Source organism: Bufo gargarizans, unplaced genomic scaffold, assembly GCF_014858855.1.
Source record: "Bufo gargarizans isolate SCDJY-AF-19 unplaced genomic scaffold, ASM1485885v1 fragScaff_scaffold_39_pilon, whole genome shotgun sequence".
Lineage (NCBI taxonomy): Eukaryota > Metazoa > Chordata > Amphibia > Anura > Bufonidae > Bufo > Bufo gargarizans.
This window is the reverse complement of record NW_025334109.1, coordinates 1,040,287-1,062,370: the sequence shown is the minus strand read 5'-3', so window position 1 is coordinate 1,062,370 and position 22,084 is coordinate 1,040,287. Positions and strand designations below refer to the sequence as shown.

The window sequence follows — 22,084 nt, the reverse complement described above, 5'->3', positions numbered from 1 at the left end:
ATATGGGCGAGGTGGCTTGGTATGCATATTTCCAATTGAGGTCTGCACTCTCTAGCACTTTGAATAGTCACCTTCTTCTTATAGATACTCCTGAATTCTTACACAATCTTATTATTAAGAAAACTGCCACGAAAATCAAAATGTCATATTGTTATAGACATTTAATGAAACACTTTTTTATGGGTCTTCTTTCTCCAGGACAGAAGTCCTGGTCTTTGCTACTCTCAGAGGTGGGTCCCCCAGATTGGGAGACTATAGGGGAAAGTTTAAAATATGTTTCACATAATTTCAATCACACTGTTGTACAATTTAACATTTTGCACAAAATATATGTGACACCTATGTGGTTATATAGAAGAGGACTTAGGACCTCCTCTGATTGCCCACGCTGCGGCGACTCCGGGGCAGACCACCTACATCTGTTCTGGGATTGCCCGATGATGGGTAACTATTGGAGATCAGTCCAGACCACCTTGGCTTGCAAACTGAACATGGTTGTTCCTCTGTCTCCCAGGATATGGGTCTTGGGAGACCTATCGGAGGTTAACTATCAGCCCATAAATCGTCAATTACTGATTAAGGTTATGTTCCTGGCTAGGCTTATTGTCGCTAGATTATGGTTTAGCTCCTCCACTCCAGATTGCAGCAACTGGTTGGCTCTGGTTGAGAAGGTGAAAAACTATGAGAAGATTTTGTATAAACAAAGAGGAGCTTACTTAAAATGGAGTGGCTTGTGGGAAGAGTGGGATATGGCTTAATTAATTAGGTTTTTCTTTTTTTTTTTTTTTTTTTTTTTTTCCCCTGCAAGGATGGGAGGGGGGGATGGGTGGGGTGGGTTGGGGATGATTTCAGCATTTAAGATATTATAAATGTTATGTGGATATGTATTTTTGTATTATAAATAAAATATGGAGATTTAAAAAAAAGATTCCTTATATAATGTAAGGTAAACTCAATGGCACAGCAGACACAACAGAAAGCATAGAGTTAAGCTGTTGTTGCTAAGCAGGATTCTTGACCAATCCTAGCTAGCCTTACACAGCCCAGGAGTTTTGACTAATTACAGCCAGTCTCACACATTTGTGTTTGAAATTCCCCTAGCAGGAGCTGTTGGAATCATTATTCACCAGAGAGAGGAGCTAAACAGACACACACTCCACTAAGAGCTGTGTTTTATGGAAGCAAGAGGCCAAAATAGGTATTTAAAACAGTTATATAATGTTCCTACTGTTAATATAGTGATTAGAACTGTATACTGAACTGGTTATATGTATGTTTACTTACAGTTCCACCATACAAACAAACTACTGAGCCATACAATCATACAATCCAAACAAGTTGCATACAAATGCGAACTACTAAGCAATTGTATAGAGAAAATTGAAAACCAAGTAGAGCAAGTGAACTACAGTATTGGTTAACCTCAGATATACCTCTCAGAGAGATCAAAAAGTGCTTAAATAACTTAAAGTGAGAGTACAGATACTCAATAGAGAAATATAGCCACCATTTTATGTTAAAACACAAGATTGAGCAGTTGAACCACAATCTTATGCATACCGCCATTTTATAATACTTTATTCAACATGTGTTTTGTACATTGACTATCTGCTGCAGAGGCAGAATTGTTATACCAGAAGAAAAATGTAAGTTAATAAAGAAGTTATTTCAAGCATTTGGTGAGCTCTTTAAACCTACTGCTTCCATAGAACGGCGCTAGAGGAATTGCAGAGTAATAGACAGTCTGGTTAGACTTAAAAGTCAGAGATATCAAAATTCTTCTAATGCCACAGCGCAAAAGACATTTCATAGTGCTGCGCCTGCCACACTAATCTTCCATTACACCATTCTAAACCTACCTGTAATTATATTATATCTGTGTATACAGGTTGATAAGACAGAATTCCCCATTCTCAGTAGGTGACTGTTAAATCTTATATATTTCTTCCTTGTATAATGACCTCTGCACAGGTCCCAGAGAATGCCTAAAAAACTTTTCTATGTAAGTCAATGAGGTCCCCTCCTGACCATTGTGTCTATGTCCCATGGGGCTGCCATAAAGCAATTTTTTTGTGCTTGGTAAATTCTGTTAAGAACAGCTCAGGCAAGATGTCAGCCTCCATAATCATGTTCAGAAAATAAAACAAAAAAAAAAAATCTACAAATTAGAAAATAAAAACAGATTTAAGAAAAAGGATATGTGCTACTATTTGATTTTAACTGGCAGATAAAAATTTTGGCGACACATTTCCTTAAAAAAAATAGCTATGTGGAGATGCCCTGACACACTGGTATTTCTGGTGTTTTCACTGAGATTACAAATGCTACATTGATGGTAAAATATGTGTAGTATAGTTTTTTACTTTTCCCACCCCCACACCTCCCACAAAAAAACAAAAAACAAAAACTATTTCTGTTAATAAAAATTAAGAAATCTCTTTGCAGTTAGCCGTTTTTGAGGTTTGCAGCAGCTGCTGTTGGGCTAAGTGGCACATCCAGCCTCAGCTCCTCACTTCTCACTTCTCTCACTGACAGCTTTCCCTGCCTGTCACTATTCTACAAACATTATTCAGCTTCTTTGTAATTCTAGCCTTTCCCTTTAATGTCCCTGCCAGTAGAATGGAAGCTTGATTGTGACTTTTGACTGTCCCTGACTCCCCAAGATAGTTTTGGCAGACATTGTAAGACCTATCCACCCTCATTCACAGCCCAACACTAAATTACTTTCTGCAAGGCCACCTCCTTGCCTGCTGCAGCAGTGATTGGCTCATCCAGGCTGTCTGTTGGACTGGGAGCCAATCAGAGCAAGCCCTCCCCCCACTTCCTCTCAGGGTCATGTAAGCACCCTTCTTCCTCCCTAGTGCTTTTTCCCGCAAACATGTGCAGTAAAATGGTGCTAGACACTGTTTTACTGGATTAGTCTGAAACAAACCTGAAAAGGTTCGGAATCGTCTGCCGGATTTTGCAAATTTGCTAAAACAAACCTGGTTTGTTGCGAACTGGTTTGCTCATCTTTAATCAATTAAGATAAAAATACAGATAAAATACAGGTGCAGCAATGCAAATAGGTTAATGTGCAACTAGTAATGTCCTATGCCTAGTCATGTCCTATGCATAAAATTGCTTACAGAATGGTACCACATACTGGCGACTACTTGCATCTGAAAGCCACATACTTGTTATGGGTGTGTTTTTTAAATTGATAACTGCAGCACAATTGCTTAATGTTATGGTTATGATTTGCAGTTTTGCATTGCTTTATGGGTAAAACTGCAGCCTTATTTTGAAAACTGCATCCGCCGCATTTGTTTTTTCTCCCTGATACTTTGGATCATACCTTTATTTCATAAGGTGCTATTTGCACAAATGTATGGGAAAATGCGCAATTTTTCTGCGCGAGTGCAAAACATTGTCATGCGTTTTGCACTCGCGTGAGAAAAATTGCGCATGTTTGGTACCCAAACCCGAACTTCTTCACAGAAGTTCGGGCTTGGGATCGATGTTCTGAAGATTGTATTATTTTCCCTTATAACATGGTTATAAGGGAAAATAATAGCATTCTGAATACAGAATGCTTAGTATAATAGTGCTGGAAGGGTTAAAAAAAATAAAAAAGTTAACTCACCTTATCCTCTTGATGGCGTAGTTCCTGGTCGGTCTCTTCTTTACCCTGGTTTCACACCTAAGCGTTTCGCAAACGCGCGTTTTTATGCGCGATTTTGTCGCACGTTTTTATGCGCGTTTTTTGTAATAGTAAATGCGCGTTTGACGCGCGTTTGGGTGATTGACAGCAGTGTTGTCCAAAGAGTCTATGGCCCAAACGCGCGTCAAACGCGCCAAAAAAAGCTCCTGTACTTGTTTGAGCGTCGGGCGTTTTACAGCGCGTTCAAACGCGCTGTAAAACGCGAAAATGAGAACCAGCCCCATAGGGAAGCATTGGTTTTCATGTGTTGCGCGTTTTACAGCGCGTAGGAACGCGCTGTAAAACGCTCAAGTGTGAACCCAGGGTTAGCTGTGGGCTAAAGGACCTGTGGTGATGTCAGATCACATGCTCCATTACCATGGTGATAGACCATGTGATTGGAGCATGTGATCTGACATCACCACAGGTCATTTAGCCCACAGCTAAAGAAGAGACCGACCGGGAACTACACCATCAAGAGGATAAGGTGAGTTAACTTTTTTATTTTTTTTAACCCTTCCAGCACTATTATACTAAGCATTCTGTATTCAGAATGCTATTATTTTCCCTTATAACCATGTTATAAGGGAAAATAATACAGTGAATAGACTGTCACCTAGAACCCATGCGTGAAAATCGCACCGCATCCGCACTTGCTTGCGGATGCTTGCGATTTTCACGCGACCCCATTCATTTCTATGGGGCCTGCGTTACGTGAAAAACGCAGAATATAGAACATGCTGCGATTTTCACGCAACGCATAAGTGATGCGTGAAAATCACCGCTCATGTGAACAGCCCCATAGAAATGAATGGGTCAGGATTCAGTGCGGGTGCAATGCGTTCAACTCATGCATCGCACCCGCGCGGAAAACTCACCCGTGTGAAAGGGGCCTTAGGGTGTAGTCACACGACTGTAATTTTGGTCTGTGTCCGATCCATATTATTGGTAGATCTCACGTGGACTCAATTTCTATGGGGCCTCAAAAAACGGATCTCATCCATGTGCTGTCTGCATCCGTGCGGCCTGAGCCGAAAATGATATGCTTTGCGAACAAGAATAGGCCTGTGAAAGTGTAGGATGCACATGGACCACATCTGTATTTTGCAAGTCTGTGATTTGTGGACTACAAAACAGATACAGTCCTGTGAATGCACCCTTATCCATCTGTACGACCCAAAGTCCCAGCATCAGAGGGATTTGTGATGCTGTATTTTAAAGTCAGTTAAAACCATGGTCAGGCCATGACACGTGCGAGTAAGGGCTCATGCACACGACCGTATGTATTTTGCGGTCCGCAAAAAACGGATCCACTAAAATACGGATGACATCCGTGTGCATTCCGTATTTTGCAGTACGGAACAGCTGGCCCCTAATAGAACAGTCCTATCCTTGTCTGTAATGTGGACAATAATAGGACAGGTTTTATTTTTTTTTCCGGAACGGAAATACGTACATACGGAAATGGAATGCACACGGAATAACTTCCTTTTTTTTTGGCGGACCTATTGCAATGAATGGTTCCGTATACGGTCCGCAAAAATAAATAAACGTAAACAAAATAAGTTTGTGTGCATGAGCCCTAACATGGATAGACAATACATAAGTGGAACAGCTCGTTATATACAATGAAATTTATTTATCTAAAAGCATGAATATGATTAGATATAAATATAAGAAGACTTTAGGGTACTTTCACACTAGCGTTTTTCTTTTCCGGCGCTGAGTTCCGTCCTAGGGGCTCAAATCCGGAAAAGAACTGATCAGTTTTATCCTAATGCATTTTGAATGGAGAGTAATCCGTTCAGGATGCATCAGGATGTCTTCAGTTCAGTCTTTTTGACTGATCAGGCAAAAGAGAAAACCGTAGCATGCAGTATTTTTACCTCCGGCCAGAAATCCTGAACACTTTGACTGAACGCCGGATCCGGCCTTTTTCCCATTGACTTGCATTAACGCCGGATCCGGCGCTGTGTGTTCAGTCAAAACGGATCTGGCTTTTGCATGTTAAACCCGAAAAATGTGAAAAAAAAAGTTAAAGTCCATAAATGGCGGATCCGTTTTTTCCAATGCATTTTTACATTGTGATCAAAATCCTGATCAGGATTAAAATGGAATCCGTTTTCACACGTTTTTCCGGATCCGGCGGGCAGTTCCGGTGTCGGAATTGAACGCCGGATTTAAACAACGCTAGTGTGAAAGTAGCCTTATTAAAAACACAAATAGCATGTGGATAGCTTTAGGAAAGTGGTGAGTGTCTGTGTGCAGTTAAAGAGTTAATATTGCATTGTGTAACCACTGTGTGAGTGCCTGTCTTCTCTTGGTTTCACTTTATATGCCTATTATACTGGGTCCCTGTAGTTTTCGTTTCTTCTTTAGGCACGCCTTTTCTTCTTCTCCCTTTGGCTATAAAAACACTTGCGCGCTTGTGCAATTTCTGTCTAAACCTAGATACAGCATCAGGTCATACGTGATCACTGAGCTTGGCTGATTGTTTGGAATTCTGAAAAAGAATACAGCAAGATGGAGCCTTCTGACAAGAGGATAAAAGAGTGGCTTCGCCTTTCTGACGGATTCCGGCGTGCGGACATGAGGATTATTTGTCCCGTCATGAAAGCAGAAAATTCTATTTGTGTCCTTTACAAACTCCAACAAGAGAAGTTAACAGAAGCCATTACAAGTGCAGGAAAAAGCCATGGACTAATATTAGAAAATATTCAGTATGTATCCCAAACCACTTCAAGGGGAGCTGAAAGCAGTTTGTTCATTAAATTTAGAAACCCACTCCCAAATGATGAAAATCTTTGCAGCAAATTTAAGGAACGTCTTGAGAGAAATCTATCAAGCACAATGGTAAAGGATATTCTAGTTGAGAGAGTCCAAGATGCAAGTCAAAGTATTCCACAGCCACTTGTTTCAGGTATAGTAACCAAGTCTATTAATACGTCCACGGCAAGTGTTTATTATGTTCAAATGTGATGTTTCCTTGTTACTTGCATTTTCATGTGATTTCTTCTTTAAAGGCAATAATGACATGCAGAACAGAGGCAAAGAATTCTGCTACTTTCCCATTCTTCTGATTTTCAGTTAAAGAAATTTCTGCAACAAATCTGTCACATTTGCATATACCGTAAAGTAGTGGTCCCCTGTAGTGACCCAGTATTTATTATGCCCCTATAGTAGCTCTAGTGTATATATATATAATGCCCCATGAAGTTCTGATCAATCAGTGGACAGAAAGCTCTCCCATAGGCGATATTCAGAAGTGACAGAAAATCTGTTCCATCTAAATAGATTGTTTAAATAAGGGCTCGGTATGCAAATAGCGGATCCGCAAAAAACGGATGCCGCAATTTGCGGAACGGACAGGAGGTCCATTATAGAGATGCCTATTCTTGTCCACAAAGCAGACAAGAATAGGACACGTCTCATAATTTTTGCGGGGTCATGGAACGGAGCAACGGATGCGGACAGCACACAGAGGTGCTGTCCGCATCTTTTGCGGACCAATTGAAATGAATGGTTCCGTATACGGAATCAAAATACGGTCCGTATACAGAACACAAAATACTGTCGTGTGCATGAGCCCTAAAGGAAAGGAGACAATCACATTAATCTGAGGTGTGTGAATTCACCCTAAGGGCTCATGCACACGACCATATGTATTTTGCGGTCCGCAAAAGATATGGATGACATCCATGTGCATTCCATATTTTGCGGAACAGAACAGCTGGCCCCTACTAGAACAGTCCTATCCTTGTCTGTAATGCAGACAATAATAGGACGTGCTCAGTTTTTTTTTCAGAATGGACATATGGACACGGAATGCACGCGGGGTAACTTCGGTTTTTTTTTTTTTTGCAGACCCATGGTTCGCAAAAAAAAAAAAGGAACGAACACGGAAAAAAAATATGTTCATTTTTATGAGCCCTAAGTGTACCTGCACACAATGCGGATTATGTGGGGCGTTTCCTTGTGGATTTTCATGGGAAAAAAACGCAGCATAGTACAGCACTACCAAAGTGAATAAAATTTGTGTTTTTATTTTTTATTTATGTTAACAATCCTTTTAAAGCCTTTTGGGAAAACCATTCTACAGAAGGTGTGGAATCGCACAACAGTTGACAGTTGATTTTAAAATCTGCACAACATGTCAATTTCCGCATGGACGAAAAAGGCAAAGTGAGCATGAGATTTCTCCATTTTGCCTGTACTGTAGCAGTGATGGCCAGTTCGCCGTGTTCGCCCGCGAACACATGCGGGCTGCCATCTTAAATCACAAGTCTGGCGATACACAGGTAAGTCCTTACCTGTGCCTGCGCCGTGAGCCGGTCTGAAACAAATGCGGTCACCGGGAGCAGGCAGTTCCGAGAACAGCCCGATGAAGGCCCCCGGCGGCTGTTATCGGAACTGCCTGCTCCCGGTGACCTCATTTGTTTCAGACCGGCTCACGGCGCAGGCACAGGTAAGGACTTAACTGTGCATCGCCGGACTTGTGATTTAAGATGGCAGCCCGCATGTGTTCGCGGGCAAACACGGCGAACTGGCCACCACTGTACTGTATCACTATGTCGTTTTTCAACAAGAAAAACTCCGAAAAATAACAATGTAATCCATATCATGTGCAGGTCCTGCTAGGGGCCATTCACATAGCGCATTTTACTGTGGAATTTCACCGAAATCCCACTGGCAGCCATGTCTTTTCTGCCTCCTATTCATTTTAATAGGAGGCAGCGCTTCAGATCGCAGAGTGGTGGCTTAACCACTTAAGGACCACAGGTTTATACCCCCCTAGTGACCAGGCCCTTTTTTACAAATCGTCACTCCACAACTTTAGCGGTTTATTGCTCGGTCATGCAACTTACCACCCAAATGAATTTTACCTCCTTTTCTTCTCACTAATAGAGCTTTCATTTGGTGGTATTTCATTGCTGCTGACATTTTTACTTTTTTTGTTATTAATCGAAATTTAAAGATTTTTTTGCAAAAAAATGACATTTTTCACTTTCAGTTGTAAAATGTTGCAAAAAAAAACGACATCCATATATAAATTCTGCGCTAAATTTATTGTTCAACATGTCTTTGATAAAAAAAAAAATGTTTTGGTAAAAAAAAAAATGGTTTGGGTAAAAGTTACAAACTATGGTACAAAAATGTGAATTTCCGCTTTTTGAAGCAGCTCTGACTTTCTGAGCACCTGTCATGTTTCCTGAGGTTCTACAATGCCCAGACAGTAGAAAAACCCCACAAATGACCCTATTTCGGAAAGTAGACACCCTAAGGTATTCGCTGATGGGCATAGTGAGTTCATAGAACTTTTTATTTTTTGTCACAAGCTAGCGGAAAATGATGATTTTTTTTTTCTTCTTACAAAGTCTCATATTCCACTAACTTGTGACAAAAAACAAAAACTTCCATGAACTCACTATGCCCATAACAAAATACCTTGGGGTGTCTACTTTACAAAATGGGGTCACTTGTGGGGTAGTTATACTGCCCTGGTATTCTAGGGGCCCAGATGCGTGAGAAGAAGTTTGAAATCAAAATGTGTAAAAAATGACCGGTGAAATCCGAAAGGTGCTCTTTGGAATGTGTGCCCCTTTGCCCACCTAGGCTGCAAAAAAGTGTCACACATGTGGTATCGCCGTACTCAGGAGAAGTTGGGGAATGTGTTTTGGGGTGTCATTTTACATATACCCATGCTGGGTGAGATAAATATCTTCGTCAAATGCCAACTTTGTATAAAAAAATGGGAAAAGTTGTCTTTTAACAAGATATTTATCTAACCCAGCATGGGTATATGTAAAATGACACCCCAAAACACATTGCCCAACTTCTCCTGAGTACGGCGATACCAGATGTGTGGCACTTTTTTGCAGCCTAGATGCGCAAATGGGCCCACATTCCAAAGAGCACCTTTAGGATTTCACCGGCCATTTTTTACAGATTTTGATTTCAAACTACTTACCACACATTTGGGCCCCTAGAATGCCAGGGCAGTATAACTACCCCACAAGTGACCCCATTTTGGAAAGAAGACACCCTAAGGTATTTCGTGAGGGGTATGGTGAGTTTATGGAATTTTTTATTTTTTGTCACAAGTTAGTGGAATATGAGACTTTGTAAGAAAAAAAATAAAAAATAAAAAATCATCAGTTTCCGCTAACTTGGGACAAAAAAAAAAATTCTAGGAACTCGACATACCCCTCACGGAATACCTTGGGGTGTCTTCTTTCCAAAATGGGGTAGTTATACTGCCCTGGCATTCTAGGGGCCCAAATGTGTGGTAAGTAGTTTGAAATCAAAATCTGTAAAAAATGACCTGTGAAATCCTAAAGGTGCTCTTTGGAATGTGTGCCCCTTTGCCCACCTAGGCTGCAAAAAAGTGTCACACATCTGGTATCTCCGTCCAAAATGGGGTCACATGTGGGGTATTTATACTGCCCTGGCTTTTTAGGGGCCCGAAAGCGTGAGAAGAAGTCTGGGATCCAAATGTCAAAAAATGCCCTCCTAAAAGGAATTTGGGCCGCTTTGCGCATCTAGGCTGCAAAAAAGTGTCACACATGTGGTATCGCCGTACTCAGGAGAAGTTGGGGAATGTGTTTTGGGGTGTCATTTTACATATACCCATGCTGCGTGAGAGAAATATCTCTGCAAAAGACAACTTTTCCCATTTTTTTTATACAAAGTTGGCATTTGACCAAGATATTTATCTCACCCAGCCTGGGTATATGTAAAATGACACCCCAAAACACATTGCCCAACTTCTCCTGAGTACGGCGATACCACACGTGTGACTTTTTTTGCAGCCTAGATGCGCAAAGCGGCCCAAATTCCTTTTAGGAGGGCATTTTTTGACATTTGGATCCCAGACTTCTTCTCACGCTTTCGGGCCCCTAAAAAGCCAGGGCAGTATAAATACCCCACATGTGACCCCATTTTGGAAAGAAGACACCCCAAGGTATTCAATGAGGGGCATGGCGAGTTCATAGAAAAACATTTTTTTGGCACAAGTTAGCGGAAATTTTTTATTTTATTTTTTTTCTCACAAAGTCTCCCTTTCCGCTAACTTGGGAAAAAATTTTCAATCTTTCATGGACTCAATATGCCCCTCACGGAATACCTTGGGGTGTCTTCTTTCCGAAATGGGGTCACATGTGGGGTATTTATACTGCCCTGGCTTTTTAGGGGCCCGAAAGCGTGAGAAGAAGTCTGGAATATAAATGTCTAAAAATTTTTACGCATTTGGATTCCGTGAGGGGTATGGTGAGTTCATGTGAGATTTAATTTTTTGACACAAGTTTGTGAAATATGAGACTTTGTAAAAAAAAAATATATATATATTTCCGCTAACTTGGGCCCAAAAAATTTCTGAATGGAGCCTTACAGGGGGGGATGATCAATGACAGGGGGGTGATCAGGGAGTGTATATGGGGTGATCACCCCCCTGTCACTGATCACCCCCTGTAAGGCTCCATTCAGACATCCATATGTTTTTTACGGATCCACGGATACATGGATCGGATCCGCAAAACACATACAGACGTCTGAATGGAGCCTTACAGGGGGGTGATCAATGACAGGGGGTGATCAGGGAGTGTATATGGGGTGATCACCCCCCTGTAAGGCTCCATTCAGACGTCCGTATGCGTTTTGCGGATCCGATCCATGGATGCGTGGATCCGTAAAACACATACGGGCGTCTGAATGGAGCCTTACAGGGGGTGATCAGTGACAGGGGGGTGATCAATGACAGGGGGGTGATCAATGACAGGGAAGTGATCAATGACAGGGAAGTGATCAATGACAGGAAAGTGATCAGGGAGTCTATATGGGCTGATAACCCCCCTGTCACTGATCACCCCCCTGTAAGGCTCCATTCAGACGTCCGTATGTGTTTTGCGGATCCGATCCATAGATGCGTTGATGCGTAAAACACATACGGGCGTCTGAATGGAGCCTTACAGGGGGGTGATCAATGACAGGGGGTCATCAGGGAGTGTATATGAGGTGATCACCCCCTGTCATTGATCACCCCCCTGTAAGGCTCCATTCAGACGTCCGTATGCGTTTTGCGGATCCGATCCATGTATCCGTGGATCCGTAAAACACATACGGACATCTGAATGGAGCCTTACAGGGGGGTGATCAATGACAGGGGGGTGATCAATGACAGGGGGGTGATCAGGGAGTCTATATGGAGTGATCAAGGGTTCATAAGGGGTTAATAAGTGACAGGGGGGGTGTAGTGTAGTGGTGTTTGGTGCTACTTTACACAGCTACCTGTGTCCTCTGGTGGTCGATCCAAACAAAAGAGACCACCAGAGGACCAGGTAGCAGGTATATTAGACGCTGTCATCAAAACAGCGTCTAATATACCTGTTAGGGGTTAAAAAAATCACATCTCCAGCCTGCCAGCGAGCGATCGCCGCTGGCAGGCTGGAGATCCACTCGCTTACCTTCCGTTCCTGTGAACGCGCGCGCCTGTGTGCGCGCGTTCACAGGAAATCTCGGCTCACGCGAGATGACGCCAATCGGCGTTAGTGTAGCCTGGGAGAGCCGCCGCAATGACGCCTTTCGGCGTTAGCGTGGTGGCAAGTGGTTAAATCCACAGCCACACGAGAATGGACATGTCCGCTTCATAATCGTGCAAAACGGCACCAGCCATTTTATGCCTAAAATTCAGTACACTAGTGAGGTAAACAGGGTGGAAAAGAGCAAGATGAAGGATCACAAAAACCTGGGCGGGGCCCAGGCCATTGAGTTTGTCCACAATGTTTTGCAGTCAGTCTGACAGCCAATCAGGCGGCAGGATATTGGCTGGTCTTTTAGGCTCTATGTTAGGTCTGAGGCACAGATGCCACTGTGAGCTCAGCCACTTATGAGATTGGACGTGTCTGTCACGTCTCTGATAGAAAGCAATTAGACACACAAGCCAGCCATTTTAGCTCTTGCAGGTACCGTGTAGGTATTGTGAAGAAGATATATTTAGTTAGGTAGATGAAAGTACTTGCTAGAAAGTCAGGTTTTATCATTAGGGACATGAAAGGGTGAGTTAGTTTTGTGTGTCTAATCAGCATGCCTGGCCCGGTCAAACAAAGTGCCGAGAGCAGAGCCTCTAGGTATAACGGCTCATTTGCACATATTAAAACATTGTTCGTCTCAGCAATGTGGACACATATGAACATGGGACCAACACGGATGTCTTCAGCTGCCAAACGCACATCTAACAGGTCAGCCAGTGTCATAGGTACAAAACTGCTGACAGATGCCCTTTAATCAGGCCTTCTGAGCATATTTAGATCTTTATATGCACTCCTCGGTCTTGTAATAAGTTTCCAATTCATATAAGTATTATCCCATTTTAAACAGTGAAAAATAATCTTTATAATCACCTGTCAATCAACCATCCTTTGTGCCCAAGGGGCGTTCTTTGCGCCGCATTTGTGCCCAGCCGCGCCCCAACTGCCGTATCCTTAGAGACGCCCATCTCGTTAGAATTCACTTCGCTGGGTGGTAGAGCAGTGCCCGGCACAGAATGGAGAGGCTGAAGAGGCCTCATAGAAACATAGGGGTCGCAGGCGCGATGTGATCCCAGTGAGTGAGGGTGCCGGGCGCATGCACGCAGATGATGCTATTGAGGCCGATGACCGTAACTGCGCCTGCGTCCCCTATGTTTCAATGAGGCCGCTTAAGCCTCTCTATTCTGCGCCTGCACCGGGCACTGCTCTACCGCCCAGCGAAGTGAATTCTAATGAGATGGGAGTCTCTTAGGCCTCTTTCACATGGGCGTTGCGGGAAAATGTGTGGGTGCGTTACGGGAACACCCGCGATTTTTCTGCGCGAGTGCAAAACATTGTAATGCGTTTTTCACTTGCGTGAAAAAAAAAAATCGTGCATGTTTGGTACCCAAACCCGAACTTCACAGAAGTTCGGGCTTGGGATCGGTGTTCTGTAGATTGTATTATTTTCCCTTATAACATGGTTATAAGGGAAAAATAATAGCATTCTGAATACAGAATGCATAGTAAAACAGCGCTGGAGGGGTTAAAAAAAAATAACAAAAATTTAACTCACCTTAGTCCACTTGATCGCGGCCCGGCATCTCCTTCTGTCTCTTTTGTTGAAAAGGACCTGTGGTGAGCATTAATTCCAGGAACAGGACCTTTGATGACATCACTCCGGTAATCACATGGTACGTCACCATGGTAAAAGACCATGTGATGACCGGAGTGACGTCAAAGGTCCTGTTATTAATGCTCACCACAGGTCCTATTCAACAAAGGGAACAGAAGGAGACGCCGGGCCGCGATCAAGTGGACTAAGGTGAGTTAAATTATTTTTCATTTTTTTTAACCCCTCCAGCGCTGTTTTACTATGCATTCTGTATTCAGAATGCTATTATTTTCCCTTATAACCATGTTATAAGGGAAAATAATAATGATCGGGTCTTCATCCCGATAGTCTCCTAGCAACCGTGCGTGAAAATCGCACCGCATCCGCACCTGCTTGCGGATGCTTGCGATTTTCACGCAACCCCATTCATTTCGCACAATATAGAGCATGCTGCGATTTTCACGCAACGCATAAGTGATGTGTGAAAATCACTGCTCATGTGCACAGCCCCATAGAAATGAATGGGTCGGTATTCAGTGCGGGTGCAATGCGTTCAACTCACGCATCGCATCCGCGCGGAATACTCGCCCGTGTGAAAGGGGCCTAAGGATCCAGCAGTTGGGGCGAGGCTGGGCACAAATGCGGCGCAAAGAACGCCCCTTGGGCACAAAGGACGGTTGATTGGCAGGTGATTATAAAGATTATTTTTCACGGTTTACAATGCGCACTGGGATAATACTTATATGAATTGGAAACTTATTACAAGACTGAGGAGCAGGGGCGATGCTAGGGTCTCAAAAGATCCGGGGCACAATAAATATGTCCCCCCCCCCCCCCGCACTATGCTGTGCTTGCTATACAGCGGCACTTACCTGTCACATCCAGGGCCTCCAGGTGACGTCTCCTCTCTGTCATCATCTTCTCCACTCGGTCTGGACAACTTCTCTCAGCCGCCTCGTCTCTGCAGAGTGTGACACACAGACATCTTAGCTTCCTCACATTCTATCATTATCCCCCAACTGGAGTCCCCACAGTGTTATCCTGCTGCTTGCTATGCCAAAACCTCAACCCCCCCCATACTACCAAATACTATCCTAAAGAAACATTACTGCCCCCCATAGTAATTGTACTCCTCATAGTCCCACCAATAGTAATTCCCTTCTAGAATGCCCTTATTAGTAACACTGCCCCAACCGTGATAATGCTCCTCAACAATGCCCTCCCATATTAATAATACCCTCACAGAGTCCCTAGTAGAAATAAGGCCCCTATTGTTCCCCCAGTGGTGATAAAGCTCCCTACAGACCCCTCAGTAGTAATAAGACCCCCATAGTGCGCTTAGTAGAAATAAGGCGGATCTATAAGACCCTCCTATAGAGCCCCCAGTAGTAATAAGACCGCCTATAATGTCCCCTGGATTTGGAGTGCCCCCTGCAGTTATAATCCTCCCTCCACCATACAGTCCCATGTAAATAACATCACCTCCTCCCCAGCCGCCTCCAAAGCACAATCCCATGTAAACATCATCTCCTAAGGCTACTTTCACACTTGCGTTCGTGCGGATCTGTCATGTACTTGTACAGGACGGATCCGCACCGATAATACAAACAAATGCATCCGTTCAGGACCAATTCGTTTGTATTAGATTATAATTTCTAAGTACCAATACGGATCCGTCCTGACTTACATTACAAGTCAATGGGGGACGGATCTGTTTACAATTGCACCATTTTGTGTCAATGCAAAGAGATCCGTCCCTATTGACTTACATTGTTAGGCTACTTTCACACTAGCGTTCGGGTGTCCGCTTGTGAGCTCCGTTTGAAGGGGCTCACAAGCGGCCCCGAACGCATCCGTCCAGCCCTAATGCATTCTGAGTGGATGCGGATCCGCTCAGAATGCATCAGTCTGGCAGCGTTCAGCCTCCGCTCTGCTCAGCAAGGGAACACCTGAACGCTGCTTGCAGCATTCGGGTGTCCGCCTGGCCGCGCGGAGGCAAACGGATCCGTCCAGACTTACAATGTAAGTCAATGGGGACGGATCCGTTTGAATATGACACACTATGGCTCAATCTTCAAACGGATCCGTCCCCCATTGACTTTCAATGTAAAAGTCTGGACGGATCCGTCTGAGGCTATTTTCACACTTAGAATTTTTTTTACAATATAATGCAGACGGATCCGTTCTGAACGCTAGTGTGAAAGTAGCCAAAGTCAGGACGGATGCGTTTGGCTCCGCAAGGCCATGCGGACACAAAAAACGCTGCTTGCGGCATTTTGGGGTCTGCCTCCAAAATGGAACGGGGGACCGCACGGAGCCGAACGAATGCATTCTGAATGGATCCGCATCCATTCAGAATGCATTGGGGTTAAACTGATGCATTTGGGGCTGCTTGTGAGCGACCTGAAACGGATCTCACAAGCGGATCACCAAACGCAAGTGTGAACGTAGCCTAAAGTCACCCTAAACATTAAGTCCCATGTACATAAACATCATTCCCCCCCACCACCCACTTTCAACATACAGTCCCATGTAAATAACATCACTCCCTCCCCCAGCCACCTCAAGCACACAGTTCTATGTCAATAACATCCCTCCTTTCAGCCCTAAAATACATCCCAGTTAAATAACTACAACTCCCAGCATTGCTCTGCCTCTCCCTTCACTTACCTCTTCTGTACAGACATCAGCATTAGGCTCCTTCTCCTCTTGACTCCGGTCCAATCCTGCACTGGTCACATGATGGTGACATCATCCAGGTCATCCTATCACAGCCTGTTTTGCTGATCACATGACCTGTGATGTCACCAAAGGTCCTTCGCCTCTTCCCAGTGTAAGATTCAATTGTATTGCCGTTCTGTGTACGGCAATACAGTTGTATCTAGCAGGCAGGCAGGACATTCGGGGCCTGGGACAAAACATCCGGGGCCCAGGCCCCGAATGTTTTAACCTAGCGACGCCCCTGCCGAGGAGGGCATATAAAGATCTAAATATGCTCAGACAGTGTCCCTTTAAAGCCTATTTATAGGTGAAACTTGACAAATTAGAATATCGTGCAAAGTTAATTTATTTCAGTAATGCAACTTAAAAGGTGAAACTAATACATGAGACTCATTACATACAAAGCAAGATATTTCAAGCCTTTATTTGTTATAATTGGGATGATTATGGCTTACAGCTTATGAAACCCCAAAGTCACAATCTCAGGTACCCTTTGCTCAGGGGGTACGGACTAATTAGCTGACTAGAGTGTGACACTTTGAGCCTAGAATATTGAACCTTTTCACAAAATTCGAATTTTAACCCCTTAAGCACAGCCCTATTTCACTTTAAGGACTTGGCCACTTTTTTAATATCTGACCAGTGTCACTTTATGTGTGAATAACTTTAAAACGCCTTTACTTATCCAGGCCGTTCTGAGATAGTTTTTTTGTCACATATTGCACTTCATGACACTACTAAAATTGGGTCAAAAAAGTTAATATTTTTGCATAAAAAATACCAAATTTACCCAAAAATTTGAAAAATTAGCAAATTTCAAAGTTTCAGTTTCTCTACTTCTGTAATACATAGTAATACCCCCAAAAATTGTGATGACTTTACATTCCCCATTTGTCTACTTCATGTTTGTATCATTTTGGGAATGCCATTTTATTTTTGGGGGATGTTACATAGTTTAGAAGCAAATTTTGCAATTTTTCAGAAATTTTCCAAATCACACTTTTTTGGACCAGTCCAGGTCTGAAGTCACTTTGTGAGGCTTATGTAATAGAAACCACCCAAAAATGACCCAATTTTAGAAAGTACACCCCTCAAGGTATTCAAAACTGATTTTACAAACTTTGTTAACTCTTTAGGTGTTTTTTTTGGAAAATTTTTCATTTTAATCCATTTTTCCCAGTAATAAAGTAAGGGTTAACAGCCAAACAAAACTTAATATGGGTTGCCCTGATTCTGTAGTATGCAGAAACACCCCATAGGTGGTTCTAAACTACTGTTTGGCCAAACGGGAGGACATAGAAGAAGGGGAACGCCATATGGGTTTTGGAAGGCAGATTTTGCAGGACTGGTTTTGTTTATACCAGAATAGAACCCCTAGAATAGAAATTCCCCAAAAGTTACTCAATTTAAAAAAGTACACCCCTCAAGGTATTCAAAACTGGGTTTACAAACTTTGTTAACCCTTTAGGTGTTCTACAAGAGTTAATGGCAGATGGAGAAACAATTTTGGAATTTCAATTTGTTTGAAAATTTTCCATTTTAACTCAATATGGGTTGCCCTGATTCTGTAGCTTGCAGAAACACCACATATGTGGTCGTAAACTACTATTTGCTAAACGTCAGGACATAGAAGAGGAATGCCATATAGTTTTTGAAAGGCAGGTTTTGCTGGACTGGTTTATTTACACCATGTACCCTTTCAAGCCCCCTGCTGCACCCCTAGAGTAGAAACTCCATAAAAGTGACCCCATCTAGGAAACTACAGGATAAGGTGGTTGTTGTTTTGGGACTATTTTAGGGTAAATATGATTTTTGGTTGCTCTATATTACACTTTTTTGAGGGAAGGTAACAAAAAATTTAAATTCTAAAATTGTTTCTACATTCGCTATTAAGTTTTGTGGAACACCTAAAGGGTTAACAAAGTTTGTAAAGTAACTTTTGAATACCTTGAGGGGTGTAGTTTCTTAGATGGTGTCACTTTTTTGGAGTTTCTAGTCTAGGCTACATCAGGGGGGCTTCTAATGGGACATGGTGTAAATAAACCAGTCCATCAAAATCTGCCTTCCAGAAAACATATGGTGTTCCCTTCGTTCTATGCCCTGCCGTGTGGCTATATAGCCATTTACGACCACATATGGGGTGTTTCTGCAAACTACAGAATCAGGGCAATAAATATCTAGTTTTGTTTGGCTGTTAACCCTTGCTTTATTACCGTCCATATTCTGTGGTGTTATGTGACATATACAGTACCCCATTCGAAAACTGTTTATTTAGGGCAAATTCCAAAATTCTGGCCCTAATATAGTGTCCATATTCTGTGTGTTTCTGTGACATATACTGCCCTGCATCAGAAAACTGAGTCTTTAGCGGACTGTAAAAAAATCAGCGCCACATCTAGTGACAAAACCATTAATATGAAGAAGGCGAGCACTAAGGGACGGGGAAGTGGGTGTGATGCTAATGGTGCAAGCAGAGGCCATGGCCCTGGGCGCAATGAAACTGCCTGCTGCCAGTGCACCAGACAAAAAATAAATAAAAAATCCACCGTACCCAGCTTCATGTCCAACTTAGCTGGGCGGCGCAGGACAACACTGTCCAAGTCGGACCAGTGCGAACAGTTGGTCGGTTGGATTGCTGAAGATAATGCTTCCAGTCGGTTAAGCACCACCCTGTCTTCCACCAAGTCCAGTCTCTGTAGCCAAGAGTCTGCTCAACCGAATCCTCTCTCTGATCATCCTTCCTCCCACCATGGAAAGGCTTGCCAAACAAGTGATCCCACACTCGGATATTCCGAGGAGCTCTATCCAGCACTACTATTACATTTGGACCTCGCGCCCAGCACGCTTGAAGAGGGACCCGAGATATTGTGCCCCGATTCCCAACCTCTTGAGCCTTCACAGTCTCAAGAAGATGACGGTGGTGAATGGCAATCATTCGTTCACGGGGTGGATGATGATGAGACACAGTTACCAATCACTGAGGTTGTGGTTAGGTCAAGTCAGGAGGATGAGCAGAGTCAGGAAGTGTAAGAGGAGGTGGTTGACGATGAGGTCACTGACCCAACATGGGAAGGTGAAAATCCGATCAAGGACAGCAGTACAGAGGGGGAGGGATCTTCAGCACCGCAACATGCTGGAAGAGGCAGTGGGGCTGCAAAAGGGAGAAGTCGGCCAACACCAAACAGGCCCGCAACCATTACACCGAGCCCCCCATGCGTAAATCTACCTTGCCAAGGGGTAGGGGTTCTGCAGTATGGCGCTTTTTTTAGGAAAGCGCAGACGACAACAGATTGATAGTTTGTAACCTGTGCCATACCAAAATGAGCCGGGGCATGAACACTAGCAACCTCACCACAGCAGCATGATACGCCACATGGCATCCAAGCACCCTAGCAAGCCGAACGCCTGGGTCCACAATCTGGGTCTGCGGGTCACACCACTGCCTCCTTTTGCCCTGTGTTACGCACTGCTGGCCAATCCCCTGTCGAAGGCGCAGGCCCGGATGCCCCTCGCCCTGCATCTGGACCTTCGCATGAACCATCAGCAACAAAATCCACTTCCCTGTTCCCTGTTCAGCACAGCGTCCAAATGCTCATAACACAGTAAGTTGAACGCAAGCGCAAATACCCACCCACCACAGGCCATAGCTCTAAATGCGCAACTTTCAAAATTACTGGCCCTTGAAATGTTTCTATTTAGGCTTGTGGACACTGAGGCCTTCCGCAGCCTGATGTCGGCAACCGTCCCTCGGTACGCAGTCCCCAGCCGCCACTATTTTTCATGGTGTGCCTTGCCCGCCTTACACCCGTCGTGCCCTGACCAACACAGTTACTGGGAAGGTCCACTTAACCACGGACACATGACAAGTGCTGGTGGCCAGGGATGCTACATTTCCCTGACCGCACACTGGGTGAATGTTGTGGAGGCTGGGAGTGAGTCGTACCCTGGGATTGCACTGGTGCTACCCACATCCACGATTGCGGGCCCTACGTCCATCAGGGTCTCCGCCAGCAGCTATATTACTGGCTCCAACCCCCACCTCTCCTCCTCCTCCACTTCCACCTCCAGCAGCAGTCAGCCATCAGTCGCTAGATGGAAGCAGTGTAAGCACTGCTGTGGGTAAGCGTCAACAGGCTGTGCTGAAGTTGATCTGTTTAGGGGACAAACAGCAAACCACCGCATAGCTGTGGCAGGGTATAAGGGACCAAACTGAGCTGTGGCTCTCGCCACTCAACCTACAGCCAGGCATGGTTGTGTCTGACAATGACCGTAACTTAGTGGCAGCTTTGGAGCTTGGCAACCTGATACACATCACATGCCTAGCCCACGTCTTAAACGTAGTGGTTCAGCGGTTTATCAAAACCTACCCCAATTTGCCAGAGCTACTAGTGAAGGCACGCTGCGTGTGTGGCCATTTCCGCAAGTCGTCCACATCTTCAGGTGGTCTGTCAACGCTGCAGCAGCGCTTGCGGCTTTCAGCTCACCGACTGTTGTGCTACGTGAGCATGCGCTGAAACTCTACGTTCCACATGTTGGCCAGGCTTTGTGAGCAGCAGAGGGCAGTTGTGGAATACCAGCTGCAACATGGTCGTCACCTTTCGAGTCAACTGACACTATTCACAAGCGAGGAGTGGGCATTGTTTCAGACCTCTGTGAGGTTTTAAAAAACTTTAATGAATCCAGACATATGGTTAGTGGCGATAACGCTATTATCACCATAACCATCCCACTGCTGTGTCTACTCAAATGATCGCTGCTCACAATTAAGGACGACGCTCTGATTGTGGCAGATGAGGAAATGGGGGAGGACATTACACAGGGCGATAGCCAGCCCACCCTCAGTTAGTCTTCTTAGCCCAAATTGGAGGAGGAGGAGCTGGAGACAGTTGCCTCTGCTACAGAGGGTAGTACCCATGGAACTTTAATTCCATCTGTTCAGCGTGGATGGGCAGAAGAGGAGGATGAGAAGATGTAAAATTATCCTGATGTCGACATCGACGTCTTGCCTGTTGGTACTCTGGCACACTTGGCTGACTTCATGTTAGGCTGCCTTTCCAGCAATCCTCGCGTTATACGCATTTTATATAACATGGATTACTGGGTGTTCACCCTTCTCGACCCCCGCTACAAAGAGAACTTTTCACCTCTCATTCCTCTGGTGGAGAGGACGAGCAAAATGTTGCAATACCAGAAGATCCTTGTTGGAAAACTGTTCCAAAAGTTTCCATCTGACAACGCTGGCGGCAAAGTCCGTAACCGAGGAAGGAGACAAGGTGAACACACAGTTCCAACAAGGGCAGGGCAACACTCTTCAAGGCATGGGACACTTTCATGACACCCCGCCAGCAACCTCACCCTGAAGCGAGGCCTAGTGGTACAAGGAGGGTAAAGTTTTGGAAGATGGTGAAAGAATACATAGCAGACCGTGTCCGCATCCTAAATGATCCCTCAGTGCCTTATAACTACTGGGTGTCCAAGCTGGACACGTGGCACAAACTTGCGCTCTACGCCTTGGAGGTGCTGGCCTGCCCTGCCGCCAGCGTTTAGTCTGAGCGTGTATTTAGT

The 22,084-nt window shown here is 44.2% G+C and overlaps 1 protein-coding gene across 3 annotated transcripts in view; it reads left to right on the top strand.

The window, feature by feature from the left end:
- Positions 1–6,062: 6,062 nt before the first annotated feature.
- The window catches only part of LOC122922501, a 442,359-nt gene continuing 426,337 nt past the window's right edge, over positions 6,063–22,084 (top strand). Inside the window, exon 1 of one of the 3 annotated variants that reach the window (XM_044273116.1) lies at positions 6,063–6,602. In XM_044273116.1, the coding sequence (XP_044129051.1) occupies positions 6,206–6,602 (397 nt within the window). In that variant the 5' untranslated portion in view covers positions 6,063–6,205. The remainder of the gene's footprint in view (positions 6,603–22,084) is intronic. The other 2 variants (XM_044273115.1, XM_044273114.1) reach the window with 2 other exon arrangements.